General features: G+C 44.2%; 1 protein-coding gene across 4 annotated transcripts in view; it reads left to right on the forward strand.

The window, feature by feature from the left end:
* The window catches only part of CD99L2 (CD99 molecule like 2), a 150,395-nt gene that overhangs the window by 112,760 nt on the left and 17,861 nt on the right, over positions 1-19,774 (forward strand). For 2 of the 4 annotated variants that reach the window (XM_077485907.1, XM_077485753.1), the window contains exons 6-9: positions 1,518-1,586; positions 3,320-3,367; positions 12,954-13,016; positions 13,232-13,267. In XM_077485907.1, the coding sequence (XP_077342033.1) occupies positions 1,518-1,586; positions 3,320-3,367; positions 12,954-13,016; positions 13,232-13,267 (216 nt within the window). The remainder of the gene's footprint in view (positions 1-1,517; positions 1,587-3,319; positions 3,368-12,953; positions 13,017-13,231; positions 13,268-19,774) is intronic. The other 2 variants (XM_077485826.1, XM_077485983.1) reach the window with 2 other exon arrangements.

Consider the following 19,774-nt stretch of genomic DNA (forward strand, 5'->3'; position numbering starts at 1 on the left):
GGGCGGGGTCACCATGTGACCAACCCATGTGACATATACCATGTGACACCGCCCCATTGTCACTATATAAGTGGCCGCACAGCGCGGCTCTGGCATTCCGGCCGGAGAGAGCGACGTGTCAACATCTCCTGGAGAAGAAGAAGAAGAACAAGAAGAAGAACGGAAGGCGACCGGAAGGCGACAGCGGCGACAGCGGCGACAGAAGACCGGGCCACCGCCTCTAAAAGAGCTATAAGAAGGCGCGGTGGCCCGGCAGAAGAACGGAAGGCGGCGGCGACAGAAGACCGGGCCACCGCCTGTAAAAGAGCTATAAGAAGGCGCGGTGGCCCGGCAGAAGAACCGAAGAGGGGGACAAGACCCCCGAAGTCGGGAGAAGAGGCCGGCGGCGGGGAGGAAGAAAGCCGGACTCCTCCGCTAGCAAAAGAGCTACAAGAAGATAGCGGAGGAGTCCGGCGAGAAGACCCCCGAAGACGGAAGACCCCCGGAGCTGTGCAATAAAATATTTTATCTCGTGTGTTGTGTTTTTTTTTTGGGTATTTTTATTTTACAGGTGAATGGGTAGGGGTACATTGTACCCCATACTCATTCACATAGGGTGGGGGGCCGGTATCCGGGGGCCCCCTTATTAAAGGGGGCTCCCGGATTCCGATAAGCCCCCCGCCCGCAGACCCCGACAACCAACGGCCAGGGTTGTCGGGAAGAGGCCCTTGTCCTCATCAACATGGGGACAAGGTGCTTTGGGGTGGGGGGGCCGCGCGGCCCCCCCTTCCCCAAGGCACCCCCCATGTTGAGGGCACGCGGCCTGGTACGGCTCGGGAGGGGGGGCGCGCTCGCTCGCCCCCCTTTCCTGGCCGGCCGGGTAGCGTGCTCGGACAAGGGTCTGTTGTGGACTTTGGGGGGACCCCCACGCCGATTTTTTTCGGCGTTGGGGTTCCCCTTTAAGTACATTCCAGGCGGCGGAGCCCGCGACGTCTCCGCCGCGGGCCCCGCCTACCTGCACACATGCTCGAAATGAGCGGACTGTTGCCTCGTGTGTGGGCGAGTCCGTTCATTTCAAAAGTTGCGCGGACTTAGTACGACGAACAAAGTTTGCCGTATTTGTCCGCTCAAAAAGTGCCGTGTGTGGGCGTGTTCGTTCATTCAAAAGTTTGAGCGGACTGTTTGACGAACTTAGTTTCGGCAGACAGTCCCCGCGTGTGTACGCGGCCTTAAGGTCAATTTGGTTGTTTTGCAGGCTGGCTGGTAAATGTACTGGGAAATCGTTTTTGTCTGCGTTCTCCACAAAAAAAAAACTATAGAAACTGACATAAATGGGAGATTGTATTAAATGATAAGTTCACTTTTTCAAAAAAATATATAAATGCACATTTTTTTGCAGGAAAAAGGAGTAGAAATTGAGTGTTTCCTTTGAGCCTGGTGACAACTGCAATCCATATTACATAGCCACTACAGTATTGAATTTATGTCACGTTTTTATAGATTTATTCTTACTGTCTTACCACTTTGTTTTGTTACAGATCCCAATGACTTTGACTTGTCAGATGCCTTAAATGACAAGAATGATCGGCCTGGAGGAGGAGGAGGAGGTATGTTGTCAAATGATGACTCTGCTATAGCTATTTTACTTACCTGGAATGGAATAGACATGTTGTAGTCATTTAAGTTTACTAAACTTGTATGTATCTGAAATGGGGAAAAAATCCCAATTTGGTTAGTGAGGTGCAAATTTGGTCCCGTCCCCAATTTTCTGTGTCGTTATCTTTGGGACATCTGTCACATGCACGCCCATGCTCAGTTCATAAAACAAGCTCCTAGAATATGTGACAGGAACATCCCAGGAGGCTGATTGGGGGCACAAAAATAAAAAAATAAAAATAAAACTTTCTACTTGTGGAAGAGGAAGGAGGAGGAGCCAGTTATTTTAGTAGGTAAAGTTCTGCTTTAAAGCCATCAGGGTTTACTTCCTCTTTGATTCACTGCAAAGGTAAAGCATAATGGACTACTATGCATCGCATAGTAGTCCACTATGTGTCACTTACCTGACACAGGAGCCAGCGATGTCACCGCTGTCCCCTGTAGTCCGGAGCATCCATCTTCTCGGTGGGTCTCGCTGCTCTGCCGCTGTCATTCGACGAAGCCGCGATGACGTCACTCCCGCACATGCGCACGGGAGCCGCCACTCGCGGCATATTGCCGTTGACAGCGGCACGCTCAGTGCGCCTGCGCGCCGATGTCTACGGTGCATGCGCCGTAGACAGTGGTGCCTGTATTTTGGCAGATATCTCCTAAACTGTATAGGTTTAGGAGATATTTCTTGGACCTACAGGTAAGCCTTAATCTAGGCTTACCTGTAGGTCAAAGTGGTTTGTAAGGGTTTACAACCACTTTAAGGCCCCTTTCACACTGGCAGAGCCTGCCAGTGGATCTGCCCATTCAGCAGGCGATCTCTCCACTGATTCTCCACTGATTCCCGCTGAGCAGGCAGTTGGCAGGTCCATGTCCGCTCCACTGATGCAGAGCGGGCACAACCTGCTGTCCTCTATAGGCTGTTGGATGGAAACGGACCACCTGTCTGCTTCCATCCGATTGTCACCTGATTTGCCAGATGGATAGGATACGGATCCCTATTCGTCTGTTTTTAGCGGACAGGATGTCAGCGGGTGTCAATGGACACATGTCCATTAACATCCACTACTTCATAGAAAGTAATGGATCAGTGTGAAAGGGGCCTAAGGAAGATAGATGAGCATTTATGTGTGTTTGTTTTTGAAATATAAAAATTTTTTGGGGAAAGTAAATGGCAAGTTCTACCTGCCATGCACATTTTTTGTAGCATAAGCATGTTCGCTTGGCAGCTGTAGGAGAATTAGATTATGGAAAGGTTAATATTTCCATCAATGTTATACTGCCACAAATATTTATAACTAAAAATTGATAATTGCATATCTCTGATAAAAACTTGACCTTCTATGAGGACTGGGTGCGCCTGCACACTGAGTGCAGGTAGGCTTGAATAGGGCTGTATACTGAAGCTGTCCTGTCTTAATATACAACCTATTCAAGCCTATGGGGACTCTGTGAGTAGGCACAGCCATTGCTGAACAGAATTTTGAGAGACGGGATGTAAAGCGGCATCGGCGCTGGGGAAGGAAGTAAGCAAGGGTGGGGTTTGTTAAAGGTGGCATAGGACACCACTCTACAACTAAGAGAAGGGTCAGAAACGTTGGATTTTGTTTGATCTGGAAATGCCTTTTGAATAAAGCCTGTATGGTTAGTTCCTGTTTTGATTTGTATATAAATGATATGTTCATGGCTGTAGGTTCCACAGTTAGAGACAAAGATAAGCCATCGGGTGGTAAAGGACATGGTGAGATGTTTCATCCAACCTACCTGCTCACTATCTTCTAACAATGCTACCAAATTTCTCCTTTCTATTCTCTTTAGCAATATTGTAACCATCCTAAGAGCTCATACTCATGGGTATTTCATAGTAATTATTTTATAAGGCAATCGCAATTGATGAGTTGCAATAAAAATGTATGGTGTATTTCTCTAGCTTTGACTTCAAGTTCTATAATCTTTGGTAGTTTAGGGCCTGGGGAAAGCAAGACATCACCGCACTGGAAATTGAGATGAATTTTATCTTAAAGCATTTTCTGACAACACAGGCAGACTGACCAGTTCTGTGAATTAGGATATTGCTACATGATCTTTTAATACCTGTAACTGCAAATATTAATAATTGTAAGAATACATCTAGTTCTTTTTTTTATATTCCATTGCTCATTTTGCCATTTTCTATCTCATGCCGTATGGTGAACCACACTGCCACTATAAAAAATCTTCACTTTCATGAATAAAATATTGCTTTCTACAATCAAAACGAATGTCCCCTGGTTCTTTGCACAGTCCTTGTAAACTCTGCATATTATTTAAAGGGATTGTAAAGTAAAAAAAAATTTTTTTTTAAATAACAAACATATTATACTTACCTCCACTGTGCAGCTCGTTTTGCACAGAGTGGCCCCGAACCTGCTCTTCTGGGGTCCCTCGGTGGCTGTCTCTGCTTCCTCCCGCAGGTACTTCTCACGTTCATGCAAGCTCCCTCGCATGGTGAGAAGCACCTGCGGGCGCGCTCCCGTGATACAGCCGGCGGCTATAGCCATTTGCTGTATCACACGGCCCCACCCCCCGGAACTCTGCATCAGTGGATGCGATTGAAAGCAGCGTGAGCCAATGGCTGCGCTGCTGTCAATCCATCCACTCTAGCCAATTAGCGGCCAGGCTGAGCGGCGAAGAGGATGGCGGGGGCGAGCGCCGGACTTTCGAGGGGTCAGGTAAGTAAAACGGGCGCAGGCAGTGTGAGATGTTTTTTCACCTTATTGCATAGAATGCATTAAGGTGAAAAAACATTTACCTTTACAACCCCTTTAAGTTGCCTATCTGCCCATACAGCATGCCCTTTTTTTTCAAACCTCCCATTATGTGAGCGAGTTGGTGTCTAGCTACACACACATTTATTATTTGTTCATTGCATATTCATTTTTTTCTGTTCCTCAATACTATTATAATCAATCCAGTAGCATGGCCAAAGCTTTTTTAGACATACTGCTCTTCTGGGTCACAGGAGTGTGTTTACTTTTGCTCTCCTGCGACCCAGAATCAGCCGACAGTGGACTAAATCTGATATCACAGAGCCACATCAGGCTCTGGGAGGGACTTGACAATGATATTGGGATCCACCTAGATGCCTGATTGGCAGATGGCTCGGCCTTTCAGCGTACTGCTGCGAGCCTGAGCCAACAGCTCCCGGCGCTTTAGTGAGCACTGGGGCAGCAGAGGACCAGAGAGAAAACTGAGCGATCATTCCTCAGGTTGAGACCCAGCAGGTTACAGCGGCAGCAGGGAGTTGAGTATGTATGTGTATTCTTTTTATTCCCTCACTTTTCCTTTAACAATATATATGTGGCTTCTGTATGCACCAAAGTTTGGTACGTATGGCTCTTGGTCTTTTGCCATCTGTTTGTTTTTTCCTGTGTAATCACATCTGCATTGGTCAATATTCCTAGCTTTCTTACTTTATGGCATTTAACTATTTTGCTGTTCTGTCACGCTGTTGTGTTTTAGAAAGCCACAACTTAAAGCGTTTGTTACCCCAACACCTTTTATTCCTGATATGTGCCTTTTGTACTGTGTACTTGTATGAGAAAGTATCCTGTGTTCTTTGTATTGCTTCCTTCATGCGAAATCCCTGGTTACCCTGCCAGCCCCCTTGCTTTCCTATTAAAAACAAAACTGACCACACTAAGCAGAAACAATGCTGGGAACTCGGTTTACTCTCCTCCAATGATTAGACTTGTACTGGCACGCCCCTGCTGCACAGCCATTCGCTGTCAAGCTCAGTGTGCTGCTGCTTCTCCTCCCCCCAGCTCTTATGTAGCTAAGAACAGAGGAAATGTCATCATTAATTAAAAAAAAGGGAAAAAAATGTATTTATGTTTTTTTATATATCTATACAAAAAGGTTTTGCATTTCATTTAAATTTTAAATGAAATGGGTTGTTTTACAAGGTGATTGTTTACAATCACTTTAATGATTTACCTTTACTTTACCTTTACTTGCTCTTTGCAGTTCTGTCTCTTGTTTACTACCTGTATTTGTCTATGATTAAAGGAGATGAATGACTATTCTACTTATGAGCTGTGGTTTAGGTTCAGGTCAGGCTTAGCTTTGCCTTGCCATGACATTTTAGTTCACGACCCTTCATAAAATACCTTGAGTTCTACAAACTTTCAACACAAGCAAGTTTCTTAGCACTGTTCTGTTCATATCCATTTCTCAGGGAACAAAAGCATCAGTAGCAACATGGAGAGTAGGTCCTACTCAGTTGTTTGTGGATTGTAGTCTCATTTTTATTTACTTTTTTTTGTGGTTAAATACCTGTGAGTAGACTCTTAGGAAACCAACTTCCACAACTCCAACCTTCAGCCTTTTGCTATTGTATGTGTCTCTTGCATGAGTTATGCAAAATCAAGTAATTTAAAAATTAAGTCATACTTATACTATGAATTCTTGACTCATGTAGCTTGTAATAACATCTAACATAAATAATTAAATTGTAATCTAATTCCTTTTGATTTTGAATTCTACCTCTATGTATTGCACTTAAAAAATTAAGATTGTGTCAGTATGGGGCTGCAACGAAATCCTCTAAATTTGTATTTTGTTTTGGATGATATGTTTGATTCTTGACTAAGTGAATGAAAGTGCCTAGGCCCCTCTTCCTTTTTTACTAACCAAATTACCTTTATGTTGTCATTGTCTTCTGAACTTGCTCCATGTAACACATTTAAAGCTGGCTCTAGCCAAAATATTTTTTTCATTTTGGATATAGTTTGGAGGCCTTAAAGTGGAAGTAAACTCCCCTATCGTTTTCATCCATGGAAGCTGCCATCTTTGCCTCTGTTTAACCACTTTCAGACCGGACCATTTTGCTGGTAAATGACCAGAGGTCTTTTTACACTTTGGCACTGCGCTGCTTTAACTGGTAATTGCGCGGTCATGCAATGTTGTACCCAAACAAAATTTGCGTCCTTTTCTTCCCACAAATAGAGCTTTCTTTTGATGGTATTTGATTGCCTCTGCGATTTTTATTTTTTGCGATATAAACGTAAAAAGACCGCAAATTTTGAAAAAAAATGATATTTTCTACTTTTTGTTATTAGAAAAATCCAATAAACTCAATTTTAGTCATACATTTAGGCCAAAATGTATTCAGCCACATGTCTTTGGTAAAAAAAAAGTCAATAATTGTATATTTATTGGTTTGCGCAAAAGTTGTCACATCTACAAACTAAGGTACGTTTTCTGGAATTTACGCAGCTTTTAGTTTACGACTGTCTATCTCATTTCTTGAGGTGCTAAAATGACAGGGCAGTACAAAACCCCCCCAAATGACCCCATTTTGGAAAGTAGACCCCCTAAGGAAATTGATAAGAGGCATGTTGAGCCCATTGAATATTTTATTTTTTTGCCTCAAGCGATTGAATAATGACAAAAAAAAAATTTATTTTTTTTTTTACACAAAGTTGTCACTAAATGATATATTGCTCACACATGCTATGGGCGTATGTGAAATGACACCCCAAAATAAATTCTGCTGCTTCTCCTGAGTACGGGGATACCACATATGTGGGACTTTTTGGGAGCCTAGCCGCGTACAGGGCCCCGAAAACCAAGCACCGCCTTCAGGCTTTCTAAGGGCGTAAATTTTTGATTTCACGCCTCACTACCTATTACAGTTTTGAAGGCCATAAAATGCCAAGATGGCACAAAACCCCCACAAATGACCCCATTTTAGAAAGTAGACACCCCAAGCTATTTGCTGAGAGGCATGTTGAGTCCATGGAATATTTTATATTTTGCCACAAGTTGCGGGAAAATTACAAACTTTTTTTTTTTTTTTTTTTTTTTCACAAAGTTGTCACTAAATGATATATTGCTCATGCATGCCATGGGCATATGTGAAATGACACCCCAAAATAAATTCTGCTGCTTCTCCTGAGTACGGGGATACCACATATGTGGGACTTTTTGGGAGCCTAGCCGCGTACGGGGCCCCGAAAACCAAGCACCGCCTTCAGGCTTTCTAAGGGCGTAATTTTTTGAGTTCACTTCTCACTACCTATTACAGTTTTGAAGGCCATAAAATGCCAAGATGGCACAAAACCCCCACAAATGACCCCATTTTAGAAAGTAGACACCCCAAGCTATTTGCTGAGAGGCATGTTGAGTCCATGGAATATTTTATATTTTGCCACAAGTTGCGGGAAAATTACAAACTTTTTTTTTTTTTCACAAAGTTGTCACTAAATGATATATTGCTCACGCATGCCATGGGCATATGTGAAATGACACCCCAAAATAAATTCTGCTGCTTCTCCTGAGTACGGGGATACCACATATGTGGGACTTTTTGGGAGCCTAGCCGCGTACGGGGCCCCAAAAACCAAGCACCGCCTTCAGGCTTTCTAAGGGCGTTACAGTTTTGAAGGCCATAAAATGCCAAGATGGCACAAACCCCCCCCCCCAAATGACCCCATTTTAGAAAGTAGACACCCCTAAATTTAGGGGTACACTAGTGAGACTAGGTAATAAATGGCGGGTGCCCTGAAACTATAAAAAAATAACTAACCAACCAGCGTCACCTGTAACAGTTATATGGTGATCACTGGTGAAAGGGTTAACTAGGGGGCAATCAGGGGGCTTTATGCGGTAGTATATGGGGGTCCCTGGCGCTATAAAAAGCTGCGGCGAACCTAAATACCTACCTGCCTAACTAGCGTCACCTGTGACACTAATACAGCGATCAGAAAAACGATCGCTTATTAGGCTGGGTTCACACTGGAGCGATGCGGGAACGCCACGAATGCGCGGCGGGTTCCCGCATCGCATGCCTCCCGGCGGCAGTTCACACTGCCCTATGCGAACTGCTGGGAGTGTCAGTGAAATGTTAATGACACCCCCAGATCAGTTCGCATATCGCAGTGCGATCTGCAAACTTGGATCGCATGGTGTGAACACCCATGCGATCCGATTCTGCTGCGGACCAAAAAAAGGGTCCCGTGCGAGTTTGCGGCGGGTGCGGCGGGTGCGACACGAATTCAGCCATACTATCTGTATAGCTGAACTCGAATCGCACAGAGATCGGATGTGATTTGCACTGCAGTGCGGTGCGAATCACATCCGTTCTCATAAACCGCTGCAATGTGAACCCAGCCTTAGTGACACTGGCGACGGGGGGTGATCACGGGGTTAAACCTTTATTGGGGGGGTTAGGGGGGTACCTTAGAACTAAAGGGGGCTAACCCTAACTGCCCTAACAGTTATTAGTCACAAATGACACCTGCCGGGTGATCAGGGGGTTAAACCTTTATTAGGTAATAAATGGCGGGTGCCCTGAAACTATAAAAAAATAACTAACCAACCAGCGTCACCTGTAACAGTTATATGGTGATCACTGGTGAAAGGGTTAACTAGGGGGCAATCAGGGGGCTTTATGCGGTAGTATATGGGGGTCCCTAGCGCTATAAAAAGCTGCGGCGAACCTAAATACCTACCTGCCTAACTAGCGTCACCTGTGACACTAATACGGCGATCAGAAAAATGATCGCTTATTAGGCTGGGTTCACACTGGAGCGATGCGGAAACGCCGCGAATCCGCGGCGGGTTCCCGCATCGCATGCCTCCCGGCGGCAGTTCACACTGCCCTATGCGAACTGCTGGGAGTGTCAGTGAAATGTTACTGACACCCCCAGATCAGTTCGCATATCGCAGTGCGATCTGCAAACTCGGATCGCATGGTGTGAACACCCATGCGATCCGATTCTGCTGCGGGCCAAAAAAAGGGTCCCGTGCGAATTTGCGGCGGGTGCGGCGGGTGTGGCGGGTGCGGCGGGTGCGGCGAATGGCTGAACTCGAATCGCACAGAGATCGGATGTGATTTGCACTGCAGTGCGGTGCGAATCACATTCGTTCTCATAAACCGCTGCAATGTGAACCCAGCCTTAGTGACACTGGCGACGGGGGGTGATCACGGGGTTAAACTTTTATTGGGGGGGTTAGGGGGGTACATTAGAACTAAAGGGGGCTAACCCTAACTGCCCTAACAGTTATTACAGTCACAAATGACACCAATGCAAAAAAAAAAAAAAAAAAAAAAAAAATGACATTGGTGTCACTGTGACTGGGGGGCAGGGGTAATTGGGGGGGTGATCGGGGGGTAAAGGGGGGGTGTGAGTGTGCCTGGCATGTTCTACTGTGTGTGGGATGTGTTGGTGCAACTCACTGATCCGCTCTCCTCCGTGTCGGAACGAAAAATACCGACACGGAGGAGAGAATACATCACTTCCTCTCCTGTGTTTACATTACAGGAGAGGAAGTGATGTCACCGGGGATTTCCATTCGTCGGGAGCGATCGCGAGGGGGTGGCCATGAATGAATGGCCGTCCCCTCGTCCGGGATCGCTCCCGAACGAAAACCGACCGCCGCAGGCACCGGGCGGGGGCCCGATCGGGCCCCCGACCCGCGGGAGGCAAAGCACGTACATGTACGTGCTTATGCCTGCCCGTGCCATTCTGCCGACGTACATCGGCGTGCGGCGGTCGGCAAGTGGTTAATTTTCAGCTGCCATGGTGCTGCACATGTGATCCGTTATGACACCAGCCATTGGGTGGTTTGACAGTTTGGTTGAGAGCACAGCCAATGTGCAGTTAGCATTCCCGGCATGACGTTTTTTTAAACTGTTTAAATTTATGTGTTTACTTCCACTTTAAATTTTGTTTTTCACTTCTATTTATGAAGCCATTGGGGAGTTCCGTCCCTTTCTGTCCCTGTGTGGTATGGTCATCACTGAAACAATACTATAGGACAGGAATAAAAACTTGTTCTAACCCTTTCCCTCTCTATCCAAAATTAAATATAACCTTTCGGCTGGTTGAGCTTTAAGAATGCATACTCACTAATACCAGTGGCTTGCAAACGTATTATTGCATTTCACTGTAGGCTTAAAGCATTTTATGTTTAACCACTTAAGCCCCGGACCAATTTGCAGCCAAAGGACCAGGCTCCTTTTTGCGATTCGGCACTGCGTCGCTTTAACTGACAATTGCGCGGTCGTGCGACGTGGCTCCCAAACAAAATTGATGTCCTTTTTTTACCCACAAATAGAGCTTTCTTTTGGTGGTATTTGACCACCTTTCAGACCGGACCGTTTTGCTGGCTTAAGACCAGACCACTTTTTGCGATTCGGCACTGCGTCGCTTTAACTGACAATTGCGCGGTCGTGCGATGTGGCTCCCAAACAAAATTGGCGTCATTTTCTCCCCACAATTAGAGCTTTCTTTTGGTGGTATTTGATCACCTCTGCGGTTTTTATTTTTTGCGCTATAAACAAAAACAAAGCGACAATTTTGAAAAAAATTCAATATTTTTAACTTTTTGCTATAATAAATATCCCCCAAAAATATATAAAAAAAACATATTTTTTCCTCAATTTAGGCGATTCTTCTACATATTTTTGGTAAAAAAAATCGCAATAAGCGATTATTGATTGGTTTGCACAAAAGTTATAGTGTTTACAAAATAGGGGATAGTTTTATAGCATTTTTATAAATTTTTTTTTTTTTACTAGTAATGGCGGCGATCAGCGGTTTTTATTGTGACTGCGACATTATGGCGGACACATCTGACATTTTTGACACATTTTTGGAACCATTGTCATTTATACAGCAATCAGTGTTATTTTAATGTTTTTGATTCCTGTGTAAATGACACTGGCAGTGAAGGAGTTAACCACTAGGGGGCAGTGTAGGTGTTATGTATGACGTTATGTGTTTTTTTTTTTTATTGTAGGGGGACGTGGCCTGGCATGTGATGTCACTGATCGTCCTTCACTATAAAAGGGAAGAGACGATCGGTGACAGCCACACAGGGAAGCACGGGGAGAGGTTTGTTTACACTTACCTCTCCTCGTTCTTCAGCTCTGTGACCCGATCGCGGGACACCAGCGGCGATCGGGTCCGCTGGTCCCGCAGCCACGGTCACGGAGCTCAGGACCAGGTCGGGGCGTGGCGGTGGCGGCGCGCTCCAGACCCACGGCTGGGCACTTAAAAAGCAACATACAGGTACGTGCTTGTGCCCAGCCGTGCCATTCTGCTGACGTACATCGGCGTGAGGCGGTCCTTAAGTGGTTAAAGGTAAAGATAAAGGAGATGTCCGTTCTGCTTTATGTACCATCTTAGCACAAGGCTTATGTTCTTTAGAGGGTCAGCCCTCTTGTGGACTGTCTGTTTCCCCAATTAGGAGATTCACCCTCCCTATGAGAAGCTTATTTCATGCGTATTCAAGCTTTGGTCATTGTTGTATTAGCCAGTAAAAAGCAGTAGGAGGAGGAGACTGCTTCCTACATGCTTTAAAAAAATAAAACTGAAACATGCAAGATTTGCATGATTCTGTTCAAGTCTATGGGGCCCCAAACTACTAATTCTGCCTCAGAAGTAGCTTGTGTAGCTTTTGGATCACTAGACTTCGATCTACTGGCATCTGAATGCTGATATGAGTCCTTTTAATACATAGGATTTGATTTGTTGAGAGTTTTGTAGTTTTAAAGGGATTGTAAAGTAAAACATTTTTTTTTTTTAAATAACAAACATGTTATACTTACCTCCACTGTGCAGCTCGTTTTGCACAGAGTGGCCCCGAACCTACTCTTCTGGGGTCCCTCGGCGGCTGTGTCTGCTTCTTCCCGCAGGTACTTCTCACGTTCATGAGAGCTCCCTCGCATGGTGAGAAGCACCTGCGGGCGCGCTCCCGTGATACAGCCGGCGGCTATAGCCGCTTGCTGCATCACATGGCCCCGCCCCCGGTGCGCTGCATCATTGGATGTGATTGACAGCAGCACGAGCCAATGGCTGCGCTGCCTTCAATCCATCCACTCCAGCCAATCAGCGGCCAGGCTGAGCGGCGAAGAGGACGGCGGGGGCGAGCGCGGGACTTTCGAGGGGAGAGGTAAGTAAAACGGGGGGGCTGGGGGCACCGGCACTGTGAGATGAAAAAACATTTACCTTTACAAACCCTTTTAAGCTGCAAGCTACAAAACAAGCAGGGGCGAATGTGGCCTTAGAAGGGAGTTCCTCTAATTTCTTTGTCTCTGAGGCTGGAAGTAAAGGGTTTTCCCCAATGGTACACAGATAGCAGAGGTTTCCAAGATAAAAAAAAAATGGCTATACATACTCTTCATTTTTTTGGGGGGGGCTTTTTTTTTTTTTTTTTTTTTAACACTTACCAAAACAGAGCAATCCACATTAAAAAAATTGACCAAAAAAATAGGCCAAGATATTTTAGTGAATTTATTTTTTATACATTTTTTTTTTTTATGTTGATTTTAATTTCAGGATTTTCTGACTCCGACTTGGATGGTATTTTCAATGATGGCTACAAACCAGACAAAGGAAAAGGTATTTTCGAAACAACTGATGTGCGATTTGTCATCTTCCACCAAATAAATCATGGTTACTGTAATTGAAACCCAGATTAATGTAAATTAGTTAACCATTAGTGTTTCATTGGTACATCACCACCATAGGTCAAAAGTACGACAGTAGTATAAACTGTAAGGACAATCGGATCTTTATGGTACTGAGCTGTAATAGAAGTGTTCATTTTTTTTCAGGTGGAGATGCTAGAGACACTGATAACACTGACGCAGGTGGGTAGTATAATTATTTGTTATTAGTTGGCAAAAAAATTTTTTATGTTAGGAGCAAAATAATTTGTCCTGTAAAATGTAGTGTAACTCCAACTTTTTTGTTTGTTATTGAAAATATCTATCCATTCATATGATAAAGAGAGCAGCTTAATTCGAAATCTGGTCTATGCGGAATCTTCTTTTTGCTTTATTTCTAAGACTGCCTAAGCAAACATATGAGCTTAACTCTTCCTGTGCAGAGAATCTTATTTTTCCATATAATTGGATTTACTCCAATGAAGGCTTATGATTTAAAAGTGCCCTAAGCAGTCAAAGCAAGATGGATAGCAGAGTGCTGACTTTAGATTACATAGCTATAAACGAAATCACTTATAGGTCATGTTTTCTAAAGCTCTTCATATGTAAGATGAACATTGTTCTGCTTTTAAATTTTGACCACGAGGACTTCTCTACATGTGCCTTAAGGTGTCGAAAACCTTATCTTTCCTTTGCTCGCTCACTGCACCTTTCAGGTGCCGGTGTTCTGGCATATAGTGTCCTGCCATCATATAGTGTCCATGCGCAGTACGGGGCAGAAGAAGCTTCGGAAAATCTCTGAAGATGAACGGCGCCTGCGCCGTGAGTGGAGGTGGTAGCCCCACCATCCAAGCGGACATAGGGTTGGGAAACTTAGAGGGCCCCTTGCGGTCGAGCTTCGCTCGCCACGCTTCGTGCTCGGCCTCGCTGCGCTCGGCTCTTTTATATTCCAACTCTATGTCCACTTGGATGGTGGGGATAGAACCTGGACTCACGGCACAGGCGCCGTTCATCTTCGGGTATTTTCGGAATCTGTGTGTGCTGTGTACTGCGCATGCGCAGTACACAGCGGACACTATCCGATGGGGGACCGTATATGATAGGACACCGGAAGCAAAGATAGTCAGTCTTGTGTAAGCTCTAAGTCAATCCAATGAGAAGAAAAGGACGGCTGCACACCAAGGGAAAAGATCCAATGTATTTTATTCCAAAAATGACAGATGACAGCCAACAAGACAGTGTCACAGGACCCAGGAGGTGACGTGTTTCACACTGACCACAGTGCTTCTTTAAACCTACGGCACAACTGAAGCACATAAAGGCTCCATCCCTCCACACAGATGCGGGATAATGCAATCAGTTGTGTCGGATGTTTGACAAGCCGATCCTAAAACACCTATATAACCATACTTCTGTGTTACCATATGACAAGATCGCACAACATGTAACCCACATATAAAAGGTAACACCACCGCAAATGGTATAATAAACATATATATATACATAAGAAATATGATATATAATAAGAAAAGAAAGGAGAAAGATTAAATGACAATGACAAAAAACATAGATGAATACACAGTATTTTACAAAAGTGAGTACACCCCTCACATTTTTGGAAATATTTTATTATATCTTTTCATGTGACAACACTAGGGATGAGCCGAACACCCCCCAGTTCGGTTCGCACCAGAACCTGCGAACGGATCGAAAATTCGTATGAACTTTAGAACCCCATTAAAGTCTATGGGACTTGAATGTTTCGAAATCAAAAGTGATAATTTTAAAGGCTAATATGCAAGTTGTTGTCCTAAAAAGGGTTTGGGGACCCGGCTCCTGCCCCAGGGGACATGTATCAAAGTAAAAAGTCAGTTTTTTCAGGAGCAGTGATTTTAATGATGCTTAAAGTGAAAAAAAAAAAGTGAAATATTCCTTTAAGTATCGTGCCTGCGGGGTGTCTATAATATGCCTGTGAAGTGGCACGTGTTTCCCGTGTTTAGAACAGTCCCTGCAAATGACGTTTCTAATGGAAGAAAAGTCATAGTGGTATAGGACCAGAACAACACCACCAATTGGGGTAACTTCAGGTAAACACTGTGCAGGGGGCACACTACACCATCTGTAACTGCTACAGCTGCCTGTGGTATAGGACCAGAACAACATGACCAATTGGAGGTAGCTTCAGGTGTACACTGTGCAGGGGGCACAATACACCGGCTGTAATTGCACTAGGTTCACAAGAAATGAAGACACTGTCCCTGCCTATCTGTCTCTCTATGAACACCGCAACACACTACACAAGGCCGCCGCGCAGGCGGCCTTATATAGTGTGGGGCGTTTACTAAACCCCCTGAGCTATAATTGGCCACAGGCATCCTGCCTGTGGCCAATTATGGCTCTCCTCGCTTCCGGCGCTGTGATTGGCCAAGCATGCGTGTCACAGTGCATGCTTGGCCAGTCATCAGCCAGCAATGCACTGTGATGCCGCAGTGCATTGTGGGCCATGAGCGCCACACGACAATGGCGCGAACGGCCCACAAAGTTCTGGCTTCGCAGAATGGGCGAACACCTGGTTTTCGAGATGAACATGCGTTCGACTCGAACACCGAGCTCATCCCTAGACAACACTGAAGAAATGACACTTTGCTACAATACACACAGCCATTAATGTCTAAACCGCTGGCAACAAAAGTAAGTACACCCCCAAGTGAAAATGTCCAAAGTGTCAATATTTTGTATGACCACTATTTTCCAGCACTGTCTTAACCCTCTTGGGCATGGAGTTCACCAGAGCTTCAGATTGCCACTGGAGTCCTTTTCCACTCCTCCTTGACGACATCACAGAGCTGGTGGATGTTAGAGACCTTGCGCTCCTCCACCTTCTGTTTGTGGATGCCCCATAGATGCTCAATAGGGTTTAGGTCTGAAGACTTTCATGGCCAGTCTATCACCTTTACCCTTAGCTTCTTTAGCAAGCTAGTGGTCATCTTGGAGGTGTGTTTATCATGTTGGAATACTGCCCTATGGCCCAGTCTCTGAAGGGAGGGGATCATGCTCTGCTTCAGTATGTCACAGTGCATGTTGGCATTCATGGTTCCCTCAATGAACTGTAGCTCCCCAGTGCCGGCATCAGTCATGCAGCCCCAGACCATGACACTCCCATCACTATGCTTGACTGTAACCAAGGCACACTTGTCTTTGTAATCCTCACCTGGTTGCCTCCAAACACACTTGACACCATCTGAACCAAATAAGTTTATCTTGGCCTCATCAGACCACAGGACATGGTTCCAGTAATTCATGTCCTTAGTCTGCTCGTCTTTAGCAAACTATTTGCGGGCTTTCTTGTGCATCACCTTTAGAAGAGGCTTGCTTCTGGGATGACAGCCATGATGACCAATTTGATGCAGTGTGCAGCGTATGGTCTGAGCACTGACAGGCTGACCACCCCCACCCCTTCAACCTCTGCAGCAATGGTGGCAGCACTCATACATTTATTTCCCAAAGACAACATCTGGATATGATGTTGAGCACATGCACTCAACTTCTTTGGTCGACCATGGCGAGGCCTGTTCTGTGTGGAACATGTCCTGTTAAACCACTGATGGTCTTGGCCATCATGCTGCAGCTCAGTTTCTGGGTCTAGGCAATCTTCTTATAGCCTAGGCCATCTTTATGTAGAACAACATTTTTTTCAGATCTTCAGAGTTCTTTACCATGAGGTGCCATGTTGAACTTCCAGTGACCAGTATGAGAGTGAGAGCAATAACACCACATTTAACACACCTGCTCCCCATTCACACCTTGTAACACTAACAAATCACATGACACCGGGGAGGGAAAATTACTAATTGTCCCTTTTTGCACATTTTCACTTAGTGGTGTACTCACTTTTGTTGCCAGTGGTTTAGACATTAATGGCTGCGTGTTGAGTTATTTTGAGGGACAACAAATTTACACTGTTATACAAGCTGTACACTCATTACTTTACATTGTAGCAAAGTGTCATTTCTTCAGTGTTGACACATGAAAAGATATAATAAAATATTTACAAAAATGTGGGGGGTGTACTCACTTTTGTGAGATACTGTAGATACCTAAACAAATATACAAGTAACTATCAATACACATATCCTACGTAGGGTATTTAAATAGGTTATATGTATATACATATGGAATATTCTATCAGTTCATATATTAAAATTGAAAAAGAAAAGAAAAAAACAGAACAGTCTCAATATTGTAAACTAAATAGACCCATTAATATTGTAGACTAATGCCACATACACACGATCGGACTGTTCGGCGGACAATTCGCTCATGTGTGGGCTCCGGCTGACTTTTTCTTCCCAAAAGTCCGGCGGACTTAGAAGTCAGTCTTGACTCAAAATTGTTCGCCGGACAATCCGCTGGTCTGTGTGCTAGTCCGCCGGACTTTTCAAATGAACGGACTTGCCCACACACAGAGTAAAGTCCGAAAGATTGTGGTTGATCCACGCAGTGGAGAGAGTACAATGAGAAAATTAATTTTTTATTTGTATGTATATGCGTTTATTACGAACTGCTGCTCCGACCCTTTTACTTACACCATTGGTGAAGTAAGGATTTTGAAAAAAGGAATATTATGGTAGGTATGGCACTCTGCAGGTTATAGCACTATATATGGAAGAGGGCACAGAAAAGAAATGGACCCACTAAAACAAGCTTAATGGAGCTGGAGATATACTGTATATCCCTACTTCACCACACAACAGAGTATGATATACTCTGAAATAAATGTTTTTGTGTGTTTGATCTTCAGCCTGTATTGGACTGCTATACTGTGATCTTTTAATTGATTACTTCACTCTATATCTAAAAAAAAATGTCTATTGTTAATTCTTGATTGCCCGCCTAGACTAATGTAAATGACGGTTTAAAAGGGTACTAGATTAGGGTGCTTGTGTTACACCCTCTGAAGTATTTCAGTAAATTAGAAATTCATTTATGTGATTAAATCAGGAACTGATGTGATTGCCACTCTGGGCGAGTAAGTTAATTAATTTAAGAAATAATTAATTTATACATTTAATACATTTAAACTGTGTTAGACCCTCTGGAATATTTAGGAAGAAACAAAAAAAATTAAAAATGTCAATTAAACCTGGCTCGTGCTCCAAAACTTCTAATAAATCTGAAGCAATAAACACGCAAGAGTATAAAACAATTACCGAAAGAAATATTAAATTAAAGTGCTTACCCTTTTGCTCAATATAAATAAAACCTTTGTGCAATATATGTATACAAAAAAAAAAAAAAAAATGATATATATAATATATATATATATATATATATATCCCTTATGCAATGCCCCCCTCCTTAAATATATAATTAAACAAGTAAATAAAGTGACTGGTGCTCAAAATATTATAATAAAAATAAAAAAATTGGATTTTTATATACAGCTTACCTGTAAAATCCTTTTCTTGAGAGTACATCACGGGACACAGGAGCTTCATTACATAGTGGGTTATATAGGCACCTCTGGTGATTGGACACTGGTTGACCCTAATTAAGGAGAATTCCTCCCCTATATAACCCCTCCCATTTGGGAGGCACCTCAGTTTTGTAGCAAAGCAATAAGAAACCACGTAAAACCCAAGAGGGGCGGGAGCCCTGTGTCCCGTGATGTACTCTCAAGAAAAGGATTTTACAGGTAAGCTGTATATAAAAATCCCATTTTCTTGATCATGCATCACGGGACACAGGAGCTTCATTACATAGTGGGATGTCCCATAGCAATGCTCAGATTGAGGGGAGGGAGACACAGATCATAAATATAGACCGCCAGGGACCTGAGGACCTAAACTGCAGCCTGCAGTACACTGCGCCCGAAGGCGATATCCTCTTGCCCTCTGACATCCACCTGATAGAATCTGGTGAATGTGTGGACCGATGACCAAGTCGCAGCCTTACAGATCTGAGCCAGGGAGGCCTGGTGATGCACTGCCCAAGAAGCACTAACAGCCCTAGTAGAGTGCGCTTTCACCTGAAAAGGAGGAATCTTCCCCTTTAAGCCATAGGCCTGAGAAATAACTTGTCTGATCCACCTTGAGAGAGTGGACTTTGACGCTGCCTGGCCCTTTCTAGGGCCTTCCGGCAGAATAAATAAACAATCAATTTTCTTTATCTGAGAAGTTGCTTGAAGATAAACACTGATTGCTCTAACCACATCCAAAGTGTGTAAAGACTCTTCCTCTGTGGACTGAGGGTCCGGAAAAAAGGATGGTAGGATTACATCCTGATTCAAATGGAAACCCGAAACCACCTTAGGTAGAAAGGACCTGTTGGGACGCATGACCACCCGGTCCTTATGGATAATTAAATACGGCTCTTTACTGGAAAGAGCTGCCAACTCTGATACTCTTCTAGCCGTAGATATGGCTACTAAGAAGACCAGCTTTTTAGTCAGGAGAGCTAAAGAAGCCAGATGCAAAGATTCAAATGGTTGCCCCTGTAAGGCCGAGAGAACCAAATTCAGATCCCATGGGCATACCGGAGGTTTAACTGGCGGTTTTGTCCGCATAGCCCCCTGGATAAAAGCCCATACCAGGGAATGTGATGCAAGCGGTTTTTGAAAAAATACCGACAGGGCCGAAATCTGCACTTTGATAGTGCTTATGGCCAAATTCATTTCTAGGCCTGACTGGAGAAAGGCCAAGATTCTGTTAA

The sequence above is a fragment of the Lithobates pipiens genome, unplaced genomic scaffold, assembly GCF_037356315.1.
Source record: "Lithobates pipiens isolate NorthernLeopardFrog02 unplaced genomic scaffold, aLitPip1_a1.2 Scaffold_1, whole genome shotgun sequence".
NCBI classification, from domain to species: Eukaryota; Metazoa; Chordata; class Amphibia; order Anura; family Ranidae; genus Lithobates; species Lithobates pipiens.